This window comes from Paramisgurnus dabryanus, chromosome 1, assembly GCF_030506205.2.
Source record: "Paramisgurnus dabryanus chromosome 1, PD_genome_1.1, whole genome shotgun sequence".
Taxonomy (NCBI): domain Eukaryota; kingdom Metazoa; phylum Chordata; class Actinopteri; order Cypriniformes; family Cobitidae; genus Paramisgurnus; species Paramisgurnus dabryanus.
In genome coordinates this window covers 38,689,564-38,703,964 of record NC_133337.1, presented here as the reverse complement: position 1 = coordinate 38,703,964, position 14,401 = coordinate 38,689,564, and the positions used below count along the sequence as shown (strand labels likewise).

Here is a 14,401-nt window from a genome sequence, read left to right as displayed (position 1 = left end):
CTAATGAGACTCTGATCCCTCACTTCCCATCATGCAAAGCATGTTTCTCATCTAATACAACACACCGTATGTTATTGAAATATTTATGTGCTATAAAAGCCATGTACACAGAGATATAAACCTGTACTATACAGAAATAACGTGCTTTTACAAGCACACACCTAATTATAAAATAATAATTAGTCAAGCCATGCGAATAATAGATTTAATTACTTCATTTAATTCATTTACTGACTTGGTATTTTTGTCTTGTTTTAGTACAAATATCAAAATACATCTTAATATAAGAAGTTTTACTTGATGAGCAAAATGACCTAAGAAAATAAGTCTTTAAAAGACAAGAAAAACATTACAATTTAAGTGAATTTATGTTTAAAACAAAAAATCTGCCAATGTGTCTGCCAAAAAATCTTCAACTTTTTTCTTAAACACAAAAGATTTTCTGACCCCACTGACAGATTTTTGCTTGTTTTAAGCACTAATTTACTTAAATTGTATATTTTTGTCTTAAAACTTGAATTATTTTCTTAAATCATTTTGCTTAAAAAAAGCATCTCAATTTAAGAATTTTTAGATATTTGTCCTGAAAACAAGACAAAAATACTAAGTAAGAAAGCAGTTTTTTTTCAGTGTGCCTATGTCTTCATGCCGTATATATTAAATGCAAATGAGAAGCTAGCAGATTAAGTTCAAGTTCTGGTAATATCTTTACTAGCAGCAATAAACTGGAAAGGAGATCTCTGAATATCTTAATAGCCCTACAGTAAAACACATGATAGATTCCCCAAATAAAACGTGCTTTTTTAATGCTTCATTTTTGGTATTGGAGACATTTCTTTCAGATTCATATAGTAAAAGTTCTGCACACAATAAAAACTGCACACAAATCTGTTACAAAAGTGTTTTAATGGAGACTGCCAATGTCTTCATTATGAAATCTGCTTATTACTATTTAAAAAACACACAGTTACTGCACTTTTAAAACACGAAAAAAGATGAAAATGATTAGAAACAGGATAAAACTATACATACAAATGCGCATAACATCATAACTAAAGCAATCGATTATATAAAAAAAAACATTAAATTAAAAACAGATTAAAAAAGGGTGTAAAAAATGCCTGCATTAACAGATAAAGAGGAAATATCACCTACAACATCATTACTAACATTAATAAACAGGAATGAGTAAAAAACAACATCATCTGCTCCGAGGCGTGATGGAGATTCATGTAAACATCTGATCTGATGTTTCTCACAGTCACGACTGATGCAGGATTAAAGAAAACTGTAAACTGAAAGACATAAACAAAAGCACTGGCAGCTTCTCAGATGAATTCTCCTCTGAAGGGCAGATGATGATGATGATTCTCCTTCATCCAGCGGTGACGCAGACAAGATAAAGTTGAGCCTCTCAGGTCCTCAAATTCTGAGAAGCCCAGCTGATTCAACAAGTCATAAACACCGGCCTGAGCAGCCACCTAAACACATCAAACACAAACAACATTGAGAAATCCGTTATATGTATTCATGATTTAACACATGCTTTTTAATGTACAGGTTTTTACAGAGCGATTCGTTCACTTGTGGTTAATGTGAACTGGTGACATCTGGCCATGACGGCGTAAAAAAACACAGACACACACAGTGTAAAACCAACACAGCCTGTATAGTTTACTTTGTTTTACCATGGTGAAACATCCAGCAATTAAGCAGGCAAAACATGTGCTAGTAAAAGAGCTGGAAAAGTCAAGGCCACAGAAGTTAAGGATGTAAGAGGTCATGGGATCTGGAAAAGATAAAAGGCAAAGGAATTGGATCCACGAGAAAGGAACCGGAAGAAATGAATCGGATCCATAAGAAAGAAATCGGAACCATAAGAAAATAATCAAATCCATAAGAAAGAAATCGGATCCATAAGAAAGAAATCGGAACCATAAGAAAATAATCAAATCCATAAGAAAGAAATTGGATGCATAAGAAAAGAATCTGATCCATAAGAAAAGAATCGGATGCATAAGAAAAGAATCAGATCCTTGTTATAAAAATATAATTTCAATTCCACTTAACAATTCCGGACCGCACGGTCACATAATTTTCATGTCATCTGTACAGTGCGCATCATTTAGTTAGGTGTTATGTTACAAAGGAAAATCATAAAAAAATCATTGTGAGCTAGCCTAGCCACATTTGTTTAAAAGTTTTGCAGTTTTGCAGAGAAGATCGCAAAATCGCATTCATAATTCTGAGAAATACTTTCCTGTACTGGATACCATTTTGCGATCTTCTCTGTGAAATACGGCTCTGTGTAGTAAATGCCCCTTCATCTGAAAGCAGGTGATGACTACTCATTAGGTGACTAGGTGATTTACTACTTATCACCAAACCGGCTTTACTAATGAGATTTATATTTTTTGCCTAGCTCTAGTTTCACCCCAATTGGAATCGAAACAAAGAATCGTTCCAGAATCGAATTTAGAAACAGAATCAATAAATTTGAAACGATGCCCAACCCTAATTATTACTTATGATGGTTTCATAACAAATGGTTTACACTACAAACCATCACTGATTCAGATGTGAATCCTGTGAAATCACACTCACACCACCACTGCTAGAAGGAAAACACAAACCTGACACAAGAAGGACAGAACATGCACGCACACACACAGATCTGCAGTGTATGCACAAAGACTTTATGTGAGCAAAGATCCATCTATCAACGTCTGCTCTTCTTTAGGAAGAGAAATCTCCTGACAAACACACAATATTACTGAACATAAATCACCTCATCAAACAGACTGTCAATGGAGAGAGAAGGAAGAGAGAGAGAGAGAGAGAGAGAGAGAGAGAGAGAGAGAGAGAGAAAGAGAGAGAAAGAGAGAGAGAGAGAGAGAGAGAGAGAGAGAGAGAGAGAGAGAGAGAGAGAGAGAGAGAGAGAGAGAGAGAGAGAGAGAGAGAGAGAGAGAGAGAGAGAGAGAGAGAGAGAGCTAGCTCAATTGGTTGATCATGACATTAGCAGTGCAATGGTTTTTAGGTTGGATTGCCATCCCATCAGTCATCTGAGGTTATCAGAGCTCTTCAGGCTCATGTTCATCACTGCTCATTGTTTAAAACTCAATGATGCTTCTGGCATAAATCGAACAGCTCTTATAAACAAACATCTACACAATCTCACATTGTGCTCTGAAGCCTTAAACAACCTCAGCATGATCTAGTTGTGTTGTATAACATAGAGAGAGAGAGACCCTACAGCTGACCTTTAACCCCAGCTCAACCCAAACAACACACACTGAGGACTGAAAGAAAAAACACTTTTACATAGACAGAGTTATCTCAATCTAAATCTACATCCCACAGTTCCCATTCAGGAGTTCAATCTTGTAGTCTGTGTTCAGAAGTTTCCAGTAACTCATGCAGGAGAAGCCACATTATTGGGTGCAGGGGGGCAACAGTCACTTGTTTGGAATGGCAATAAATTCTAGACTTGATCATTAACCACAGCTAAACCTCTCTACATGAGACCTTACAAGACCTTTAATAATGCTAATATAAACTCATACACAACAGAAAAAACATCTAAATGAAAAAAGACCAAAAAGAACAAAGCAATGGTTAATAATGGCTGGGAACAGTTTAGATGAACATCTTAGTAAATGACACACATCAATGTCTGAGATACTGAACATACATTTTTTTATTTGTCCTAAAATGTGTCACATCACAGACTCTTCTAAACCAGTGGTTCACAAACTTTTTCATTTTGCGACCCACTCAATTAGGTATAGTCGATCCCGTGACCCCCCAACATATATTTAAATGGAAAATGACAGGGTTCCCACTCTAAGCCAAATGTTAAATTTGCTGACTTTCACTGACAAAAACCTGAATTTCCATGACCTATGTCTGGGATGCCGTGAGTCTGGATAATGTAGTGTACACCGTGAGTTTATCAAATTTAGCATAAATGCCTGAAATGAGTAAACAATGCTAATAAACGGCCAAAGCCACAAACAAAAATGCCTGATATTCCATGACTTCATATAAAAACACATTTATTCATTCTTATCAGGAATGTCTGGAATAGACCTTTTAAAATTCCATGATATTCCAGAAATTCCATAACCCGTGGGAACCCTGCATGAAATGCACATTTTACCTCTTTTATAATTCAATAGTTTTTCAATTTTTAGTAGTTAGTAAATTTCATTGAAATATCAAAATAATTGATGTAATATTAAAATCATTGTCATTGCTAGTCATTCACCACAATAGCAAAGCAACTGGTAACACTTTACTTGAAGAGGTGTGCATATGACTGACATGACACATGTCATGAACATGAAGGAGATTTTATGCACATTTATGACACCTGTCATTAAGTGTCATGTGTTCAGTTATGTCATTTTTGTTTGAGATGTAATTTTTATGAAAACTTGACATAAACACAAACATCGTAACTTGTCATAAATCTGTCATAATGACATAGCAGAATAATTATCAAACTTAAGAAACTACCTAGCTTTATGGGTTAACATGGCATTAAAATGTCATTAAGTGTTAATACTCTGTCAAGTAGTTGTATAACAGCATCATGAATATTTTTCTTGACCTCAACTACAGTGGTACAAATATAATTTGTCAATGAAATGTCAATGAGTGTTAATACGATTTCAAATAATTTTAAACAAAATGCAAGAGACATTTCAAAATTATAATTAATTTTATTTATGTGCACAATACATAAAAAACTCACTACTAACAGAACTTAAACATTTCTGACATAGAAGAGAAAACTAACAAAGAAATGTAATTCATTTAATGTAATTAACAGCTATTTGGACCCAACGCTGCATGGCATAACCCATTATTCTACTGTTTTTATTTTTATTTAAGTGAATCGGTCTCCAAATGCAATAAATCTCTAGTGGATGCCAATTTTTTTCCCTTACAACCAAATACAGTACCCTAGCAACAGAGTAAAAAAGCCTTATATCTTCGCATTAGAACATCATAGAAACATGAGGGTTGGACCGTTTGACTGGTGACTTGGGCTGCGTCCCAAACCGCATACTTCCATACTATATAGTAGGCGAAAAGCACTACTTCTCGTACTCTTTGCCTACTATATAGAATGGAAGTAGGCAGTTTGGGACGCAGCGTTGGAGTGTAATCACTAATGGATGCCATTTTTTCCCCTAGCAACCATATACAGTACCCTAGCAACCAAACAAACAAAGCCTTATATCTCCGCATCAGAACATTGTAGAGAAACAGGGTTTGGATTGTTTTTACTCGTGACTGGGTGTAAAATCATTGTTAGAAGATTTTGTCCCCAGAAATTTGCCACAGCAAGCACCACTTCACATTTTCTTCAGGAAATGTACCTATCTAGTTATTACTATTATTGGATGTTTAATTTTATTTTTTTAACACCTGGAGGAAACTTAAAAAAAACATTATGGACTGAAGAATATTCATGACCCTGTTATAAACTATATGACAGAGTATTAACACTTAATGATATTTAATTTATCACTGGTAAAAAGTTGTCAGTTATGTTGTTTTGGTAATGTCAAGTTGTCATGACAAGTTATGATGTATTGGTTTAGGTCAAGTTGTCATAACAAAAACATCTCAAACAATGTCATTTTTGCATAAAAAATTACACAACTGAACAAATGACACTTAATGACAGTCGTGCATAAAATCGCCGTCATGTTTATAACACGTGTCATGTCATGATTATGAAGGTGTTGTGTAAGTCTTATGAACACCCTTTCAAGTAAAGTGTTACCAAGCAACTTTACATGACCTACTTTATCCCAGAGTTTGAAAACCCCAGATCTAAACCTTAATACCTCACTGATGTTTCATGATGGCCTTAGTTAGGGACCGTAGTGGCCGTTCACACAGTTCCAGCAGTTTCAGGACAAAACAGCTGTTATGGGGCGTACACACCAAACGCAAATTCATCAATTTGTGCGAGTAGATTACATGCAAAGGTGCCAATAAACGCCCTCCCATAGACACCCACCAATAGACGTGAATTTGCACGGGGCCATGCAAATGACGCAAATTGGGCGGCTCGAATGCTGCAAAAATTCGCATGACACAAAGTTTAATCCCATGAGTAATCTAGAGCGAGAAACGCGATGCTTCACTTTTGGTGTGTATGTAGCATTAGCATTTATCTGACGTCACCTGTATCATCCAGTCGCTGAAGGAGCGCTGCCACGAGTCTCTCTTCTCCAGATGCAGGTATGTGTTGAAGAGGATCAAGTAGATGTAACGCTCCAGGTACAACAAACTCTTCAGTGTTAAAGCCTCAATCTCCGTCTCACATTTAGAGCTCTTGATCTGTCAAACACACAAATGAGACACAATCAGACTCTAATGATGTCATTACTGATTAATAAACATTTTAGTGATTTGCAACCAAAATGCAAAAGAAATAGATGTCACTCCTGAAAGACAAAAGTCAAAGATTTGAACATCAACAGATTTAGTGTTCACTGCATGCAAAGTTTCCATGACACATGTGGACCTCCAGAGATCAGAGGATAAGAAAACATTAATGATGATTAAAGATTGTTAAATGATCTTGTACATTTGTGCTGATGCAGCTTTATCTGCTCTAAAGCACATTTCAGCAAACCAGATGTCCAAAACCACAGGCAAACAAGAGGCGTGTTTTAAAATGAAATCAGGACTGAAAGCAGCAGACTACAGGAGATAAATGAGTTGTAATATTTTCTTCTACCTCAGAGCGTTCTAACAAAAGAACCGCAGAGCATAAAAAGGCCAATTACATGCACAGTCAGACACCAAACACAGAAGAGCTGCTGCCAATTACTTCACCATTCACGTCGCTGGAGACGTTTAGTGCCTGCCTGCATATAACCCAGTCTCTCACTCGCTCGCTCTTTAATTCGCAGTAATGTTTCATTAACTTCAAGTAAGCTTTGCTGTGGCATGCAAGAAGAAAGAAACAGATCTGATCTGAGAACAGATCTCCCGACCCCCTCCGTTCTGAGAGAGATAATCATTATATTTAAAGAGTTTTGTTTGGCTTGGCCGAGGTGCTGAAGCTGTAAAACAAACTGGAGACAGAAACACTAAATGTTTTATCATCTTGAACATGTTAAAGGTCCCGCACCGGGAGTTACTGTTAGGCTGGGAAACGGATTTGGGAAATGTCTCATGTAATCAAATAAGCTTTTACATCCCACACAGATACACACAAATATTTGTCTGGCTTTATGAGCAGTTTTACAGGTAAATCCCAGCAGCAGATGGTGAATTGAATGTGGATGGTTTTTAATAAGCACATCAGCTTAGCTTTCACCGTAATTATCACCTTTTACCTGTCTGTCTATATGACTGTCTGTGTGTGTGTGTGTGTGTGTGTGTGTGTGTGTGTGTGTGTGTGTGTGTGTGTGTGTGTGTGTGTGTGTGTGTGTGTGTGTGTGTGTGTGTGTGTCTGCTCTGTGATGGAGTGTGACAGATTCAGTCCATCATGAAGTCATCACAGAGATCAGCCAGTTCACTGTTAACCCTCATTTTGTTTTAATGCAGATAAGTAAACTGAACTGAAACCCTGAGAAAAAAATGTTGCACGCTGGACTGCCATTTTATCACAAAATCTGAGAGGAGACGACAACAACAGCAGCAGCGTGCACAGCAACTCTCAGGGTTTCCCGCAGCACTTTCCAGTTCGGGCAGCCCGCCTAAGCTGGGAAACCCTACCGCCTTAACTAGGTTGTTCAAAAAAAAAGCTGCAAAAAAGGCTGTCAAGTGCATCTCGGAGAATAGTGCCGACGCTCTTCACACCGCACGCCACACGGCTGAATTGAGAAACACGTGGTCCGGACCATCACCGTCTGGAGGATAACTAGCCAGTTGATAAAACATCTCGGAGAATAGCGCAGACGGGAAATAATCAGTTTTTACAACTTTTGCGCCATCTATCATCGTTCACCAGACTTTCTACAACTTTGCCACGCCCCCGCACTACCTTACCCACTTAACTTACAGTTTTTCTTCGGGAAACCATGACTATGATGGCAGAGTGATGCCAAAGGACTTTGAGTATACTTACTTTGCTTTAACTTTATTTAACATAAGTAAGGAATAATTGACGATGGGCCATTGCACGGGTGTGCATTATTTTTTAATAATTCAAAGGACCGGAGTCAATTATTCCTCTTATACCACGATTACCACAAACATTGCTCTGGTGATTATTTTTAAGAAATTTGACAAGTTAGGTGTGCGGCTATTGAAAAATAATGCATACCTGTAGAACATTTCTTGACCAATCATAATACAGCATTCAACAGACCCGTGGTATAATACAGGGGTTTTCAAACTTTTTGTGTGTGTGGACCACTATTTGTAATCAAGAATTTTCACGGACCACCTCATAATAATTATTATAAAATATGTCTACACAAAGTCCTGAATTAATCTGCACATCTAAATAGTCTTAATAGCACTAAAACTATAACTGGTCATCACATCAGTACAACAGGTTTCTTAACCTTATATCATAATTATTTATATACATATTCTTAGTGTTGGGAAAGTTCACTTTCTACATGAACTAGTTTAGTTCACAGTTCACAAATTTTAAAATGAACTAATTTATAGTTATTTTTTCCCATATTATTTTTTTTAAATGATTGCCATTATAGCCCATATAGAACCACCACAGACAGCAATTATTTGATCAGTTTTAACACTGAAGCTAAATGCGTCAGATTTCATCTTCATGTCCAACTTTAAATCCTTATCCAACCAGGGTTTACATTAGCATTGACTGTCTTTTAATTTTTGTATTTGCTTACACATACCTTGAAAGGCTAGCTGGGTGGGGGTCGCACCCCGGCCGAGAAGCGTTGCGAGGCATTGCGTGTATGACAACTAGCAGGTATTGCACACCACACGTGCATGTTAAATAGCGTGAGCTTATTCAAAGTCTATTTCAAGATCCGGAATATGCGTTAGCAGCCTATGTTAATCGTTAACGATTTAGGACAAATGTGATGTTATTTAATGTTAAACTATTTTAGTTGCGCGGCAGGAATTTCAGCAGCGTCTGTGTTGTTGTGATGACGCATGCAGCGTGACTGGTGAACGCCGAGAGGTGGCGGTGTTGCCAGATTGGGTGTTTTTTCCGCTACACATTAAGGCCTGTTTACAGTGTGTTTTAGTCGGGTTTTCGCCTGGAAGAATATACAAATCTGGCACCCTATTGAACGACGTTAAACTGAGAGAGCGTGAATGAGTGAATGAGTTCACAGTAACGTTTATTAGGCAGCAGTACACGTTCGCCCAAAATATGAACATATTTAAAATATTAAAATATACATATTTTTATTTTGCCTTTTCACGGACCACCTGCAGTACCCTCACGGACCACTAGTGGTCCGCGGACCACAGTTTGGGAATGGCCGGTATAATAGCCATTAATGCACAGATGAGATGTGTTATAAATGCCTGATATGTAATGTGTGCAGCTTGACTAAAAAGTGTTTTAGTTTAATAAAAGAATTGCATGATTTATCTCGTTAAACAAGACATTTTGAGTTGAATGAATTTATTTTACCTTATTTAAATATTCGGATTTGGAGTTTTTGGGGTGTGTCCTTTAAAATGCAAATGAGCTGATGAAGTGCAAACACTGGGTGCAATGATGGTGGTTTGTTAAATTGAAGCTCAATTGTGCTGTCAATTAGTTTTTCCTCTCTGCACTAAATGTCAGTGATGTGGTTGGATGGTGCAGATTAATGGGCGGTATTATTATAGTAAAACGTGCTTCCTATGTCACAAAACAGGCAAAATCTGAATGAGCTATTTTTTCAAAAGCTTGCACAGAAGTTTTTACCAAAACTAAGTTACTGGGTTGATCTTTTTCACATTTTTTAAGTTGATAGAAGCACTGGGGACCCAATTATAGATTTTCATGATATGTCTAATAGTTACTTGTTTGTTTAACAAGGCCAGTTACGTTCTTTTTAGGTTGAACCAGCTTGTGTGGGCTTACGGGTATACAGAGATAACAGCAGTCACTTCTTAGGTCAGAAAACCTAAACAAAACCAAAACTGGACACACAAGGCGATGGAGTCAGCGACAATCTCTCTTTTACACGTTTTAGTACATCGACCCTAACAACAGAAGTGTTGCTATACTTGCAGTGGTCAAAGAAAACACTTTAATGATAAGTACAAGTAAAACAGATTTTCGGCCAATCAGAGAACAGGACCGAATTCTCCAAGGTGACAAAGAATTTATGAATGAGAAGGTCAAAGTGTGAGGATGACCTGCAGAGGTGAAAGGTCATGGGGAAGACTTCACATTGAAAAGAGATCACAAACTCGAACCCAGACACTTTATCACCTGCTAATGACACACTGTCGTCCCGTATAGTCACTTCAGTACACAAACACACACTCACAAATCATGAAACTAGTCTGAGCGCGCACACACACAACGTTAAAGCCTAAAACTCCACGGCCAAAAAAAAGTTTTTGCTCAATTTGATATATACCAAAAAAATCACTACAACTAACAAATACAGCATCCATTCCTACAAACATCTGATCTGAGATCACAGCGCAAGAATTGACGTTACATCACGATTTATAAACATCAGAGCTCCTCAGTTATGTTCCTGAGAGATGAAACAGAGAGACATTAATGATAAACTCACTGCCTGTCTGCAGATTATCTCACATTAATCTGGAAACTTCAATCAGATTGACTGAACTGCAAAGCCCAAACCTCGAGTCAGAATCCACTCAGACTTTAAACACTCTTCTGAAAAACAAACAAACACTGTGTTTAGTTTTTCAGACTGACTAGTAGTTGTTCAATATGTAGTGCATTACATTAACATGGATAAAAGATCATGGGGTCAATTCCCATGTACAAATGTACCATTAATGCACTAAAAGTCACTCTGGATAAAAGTGTAAATTGAAACCAAGGCTTATAGGAAAGGTTTCTGTAAATGAATCTGTTTGTATGTTGCTTGGACAGACAGGACGTCTAAACTCAAATTCTTTGCTTATTTCTCTGATGGCTGATTATTATGGCTGTCAAAATAAAACATTAAAAACGTAAATTAATTTTAACAACACAATTTTATTAACATGCTATTAAAGCAACACGCAGTAAAATCTACAGTAAGTTACCGGCAACCAGCTGCTGTAATTTCTATGGATTTTTTTACAGTGAAAGGCAACATCTACGCTATTACTTTATCTAGAAAAAGAGTTAACCGTTACAGCCAAAGAGCACATAATCAGCTTGAAGAATCAGAATGGGGCATTGGCATCAGACGATCATAATGACAAAAAAATCGGTACTCTGTATCGGGTGCAAAAATCCTAACCCCTAATATTGAACCCACAACCCTTCAGTGCTGCTAGCAACACACACAACCAGCTGAACTATAGGTATACACAAACCTCTGCATATTGTAGCTTATTGTGGTTCATTAAACAGCTGGTTTAACGTGTATGTGCACCATAACTACCATGTGTGCCCTAAACTCCCAGGAGTTTCTGAATACTACACACCCACACACAAAGAGAGAGAGAGAGAAGCTGGATCATGATAGGACTAACACCTGTGAGACATGTGTAAAGTCTCCACTCACACACACACACACACACACACACACACACACACACACACACACAACAGATGTTCATAACTCCAGTGCAACACATCCCCACACTGACAGCATGACTGTATTTTTTTACCTGTGTGTGTCTCTCTGTGTGTGTGTGTGTCTCTCTGTGTGTGTGTGTGTGTGTGTGTGTGTGTGTGTGTGTGTGTGTGTGTGTGTGTGTGTGTGTGCGTGTGTGTGTGTGTGTCTGTGTGTGTGTGTGTGCGTGCGTGCGTGCGTGCGTGCGTGTGTCTCAAACATTCATCTATACAGCAGCTCGCATGAAATCAATTCCAACATTCCTTATGAACGAATAAAAAAATCCACAGCCAATCTCAGATTTCCTCCGGACAGCCAAAACAACCACACACAGTTACACAATCATATTTCTCATAAAAAATTAATATTCTGTCATCATTTCTTCACCCTCATGTCGTTCCAGACCTGTATGAATTTTCCTTCAGCGGACCACAAACAGATTCAGAGGATTTGTGCTGACAGACGACACAACAATAATTCAGCCAATGAGTTTGTGATGGGACTACTTGTGTGTTTGTCCAACCAACGGCAGACAGCAGAAAACCTTTTAGTAACATTTTATAGTAAACTGTAATTATTTTAAACACTTTTATGAAAACATTTGATTGATGTCATTGTTTTAATCAAAACTTCTGTCTCTATCCCCTGTCATTGTAAGGAAATAAGTATTTGGAAAAATAGGAATATTAATTATTTTACAAGTGAACTGTTCTGCTGAGACTTCCCCTGCATGACATTCATCCATCAACAACAGCAGATGAAATCAGAATGAAATGCTCAGGGTGCCGACCTGTGTACAGACACAGACATGCACAAACATGAACACACACACACACACACACACACACACGCATGCATACATACACAGACAGGCACACAGAAGATGTGCGGGATGCACGTGGCGGGAAAGAGATTCCAGTCATTCCAAAGAAACATATGCATGTGGAGATCTGGCACATTAAAAGGAAGAGAAGATGACAATTTAACAGTATTTTCCTCATTTAAATCACTGAAGCTCAGCCATGTCAGTATTATGTCATCATTTATACATTTCCACTCCAGCCCTTAACAGTCAGCCAATGGATTCAATCATTCCAACTGGGATTTTATCAGCAGGAATGTTGGGAATCTGTATGAGCAGTCTGACAGTGAAAATGATACATGAACTTGACAAACACAACTCAGACTGCCACCATCTCCGTCATCTGTATTCAAATGTGTTAACCATTAACAGACAGGCTCTAATCACTACAATATAATGTTTTTGAGTCATTTTATATGATTAGATGCATGCAGCTTTGCCAAAATAAACTACAGAGTAAACCAAATAGCAAATCACACTTTGTCTGATGTGGAGATTCGAATGGATGCTCAAAGCCGAGCTCACATTAAAAGTTGAAAAGAAGCCAATTCTTCAACCGTTATTTAGCCGGTGTGCTTGTATTATTACGAAGATCATCAGTAAACATCTCTGTAGACACAAAACTATTTAACATCTCAACTACAGCTTTCATCAAAACACCAGAGCCAGCACACCTGAAATTATCTTCATAGAGAAGGACAAACATATGGACACAAACATCACAAGCAAAACATCAAGACTTGTGAACCTTCATTTCTTAAAATAAAACTCTGACAGCAGGTGGAGCTGAGAGAAAAACAAAGATAAGTGAAGCAAACCATTTATATATTTACTTTAAGAGGCATCCATTTTAAATAGAAATAAATAATGAAATGACATGGAGTACTTTTCTCTGCTAGTTTATTGTACTGTTATGACAAATCGTTGTATTGTTTCCTAATATTTGTAAGTTACTTTGGATAAAAACTTCTGCTAAATGCATACATGTAAATTTTTTGAATTGCCCAAAGCTATTTAATAAATAAACTTGAACATACAGCTACAAAAAAACAATTTCTCTTTAAATATGCTATTTAAATATGTTAGTTTAAACCTCCATATATCAACATTTATTTAAAAATGTATTTCAAGAGCAAGCAAATACATTTCTAATTTTACATCCCATAAGGCAAAATGCAGTGTTTCCGCTATATACATTCAACCGTGGCGGCCCGCCACTCCTAAAACATCCCCGCCACGCCTGCGGTTGTGGATAGAAGGGATACAGCAAACGAAATCTCGTTGGATGAGCACTGTTTTATCCTAATCCTTTAACCAAACCCAACTCTAAACACAAAATTTCACACGATTGTAGGATGTATTTGTATCTAATTTAGCCAGAACCGCTGTTTTCATCCTAATAATCCTACCTCCAAATCTAATCCTTAACTTTTCGGCATTTGCTGTATCCCTTCTAGACAAAACCCACAGCCGCAGCTCGCAAAAAAGCTACCGAAATGTCCGCTCTGCGAGACTGGCTGTCTAGAAATAAATTCCTTTCTGGATTTGCGTTGTTCACTCATTTATAAATAAATCTCCTAAAATATCATAATTTCCTCCATGGGTTTAGTTTCATGCACAAATAGATTTAAATCAACAGAGGATTATTAAGCTACGTTTCTGTTTTGAGAAATAATAATAAAATAAATAAGCCTATACGAAATATGTTGCACTTAAATAATTATTAAATTGACTAAACGAATAAAAAAGTATTTGAGTTTCTGTTCTTTTTTGTGACGCGCTCTAAAACCAAACCAGCAGAAAGCACGTCATGTTTTTAATG

General features: G+C 37.3%; 1 protein-coding gene across 6 annotated transcripts in view; it reads right to left on the bottom strand.

Moving 5' to 3' along the window:
- Nucleotides 1-887: 887 nt before the first annotated feature.
- pald1a (phosphatase domain containing paladin 1a) overlaps nt 888-14,401 on the bottom strand; it is a 60,714-nt gene continuing 47,200 nt past the window's right edge. For 5 of the 6 annotated variants that reach the window (XM_065272266.2, XM_065272265.1, XM_065272269.2 and 2 more), the window contains exons 19-20: nt 6,205-6,360; nt 888-1,481 (exon numbers count right to left, since the gene is read on the bottom strand). In XM_065272266.2, coding sequence (XP_065128338.1) covers nt 1,329-1,481; nt 6,205-6,360 — 309 coding nt within the window. In that variant the 3' untranslated portion in view covers nt 888-1,328. Of the gene's footprint in view, nt 1,482-6,204; nt 6,361-10,715; nt 10,823-14,401 lie in introns of those variants that run through there. The other variant, XR_010536308.1, reaches the window with a different exon arrangement.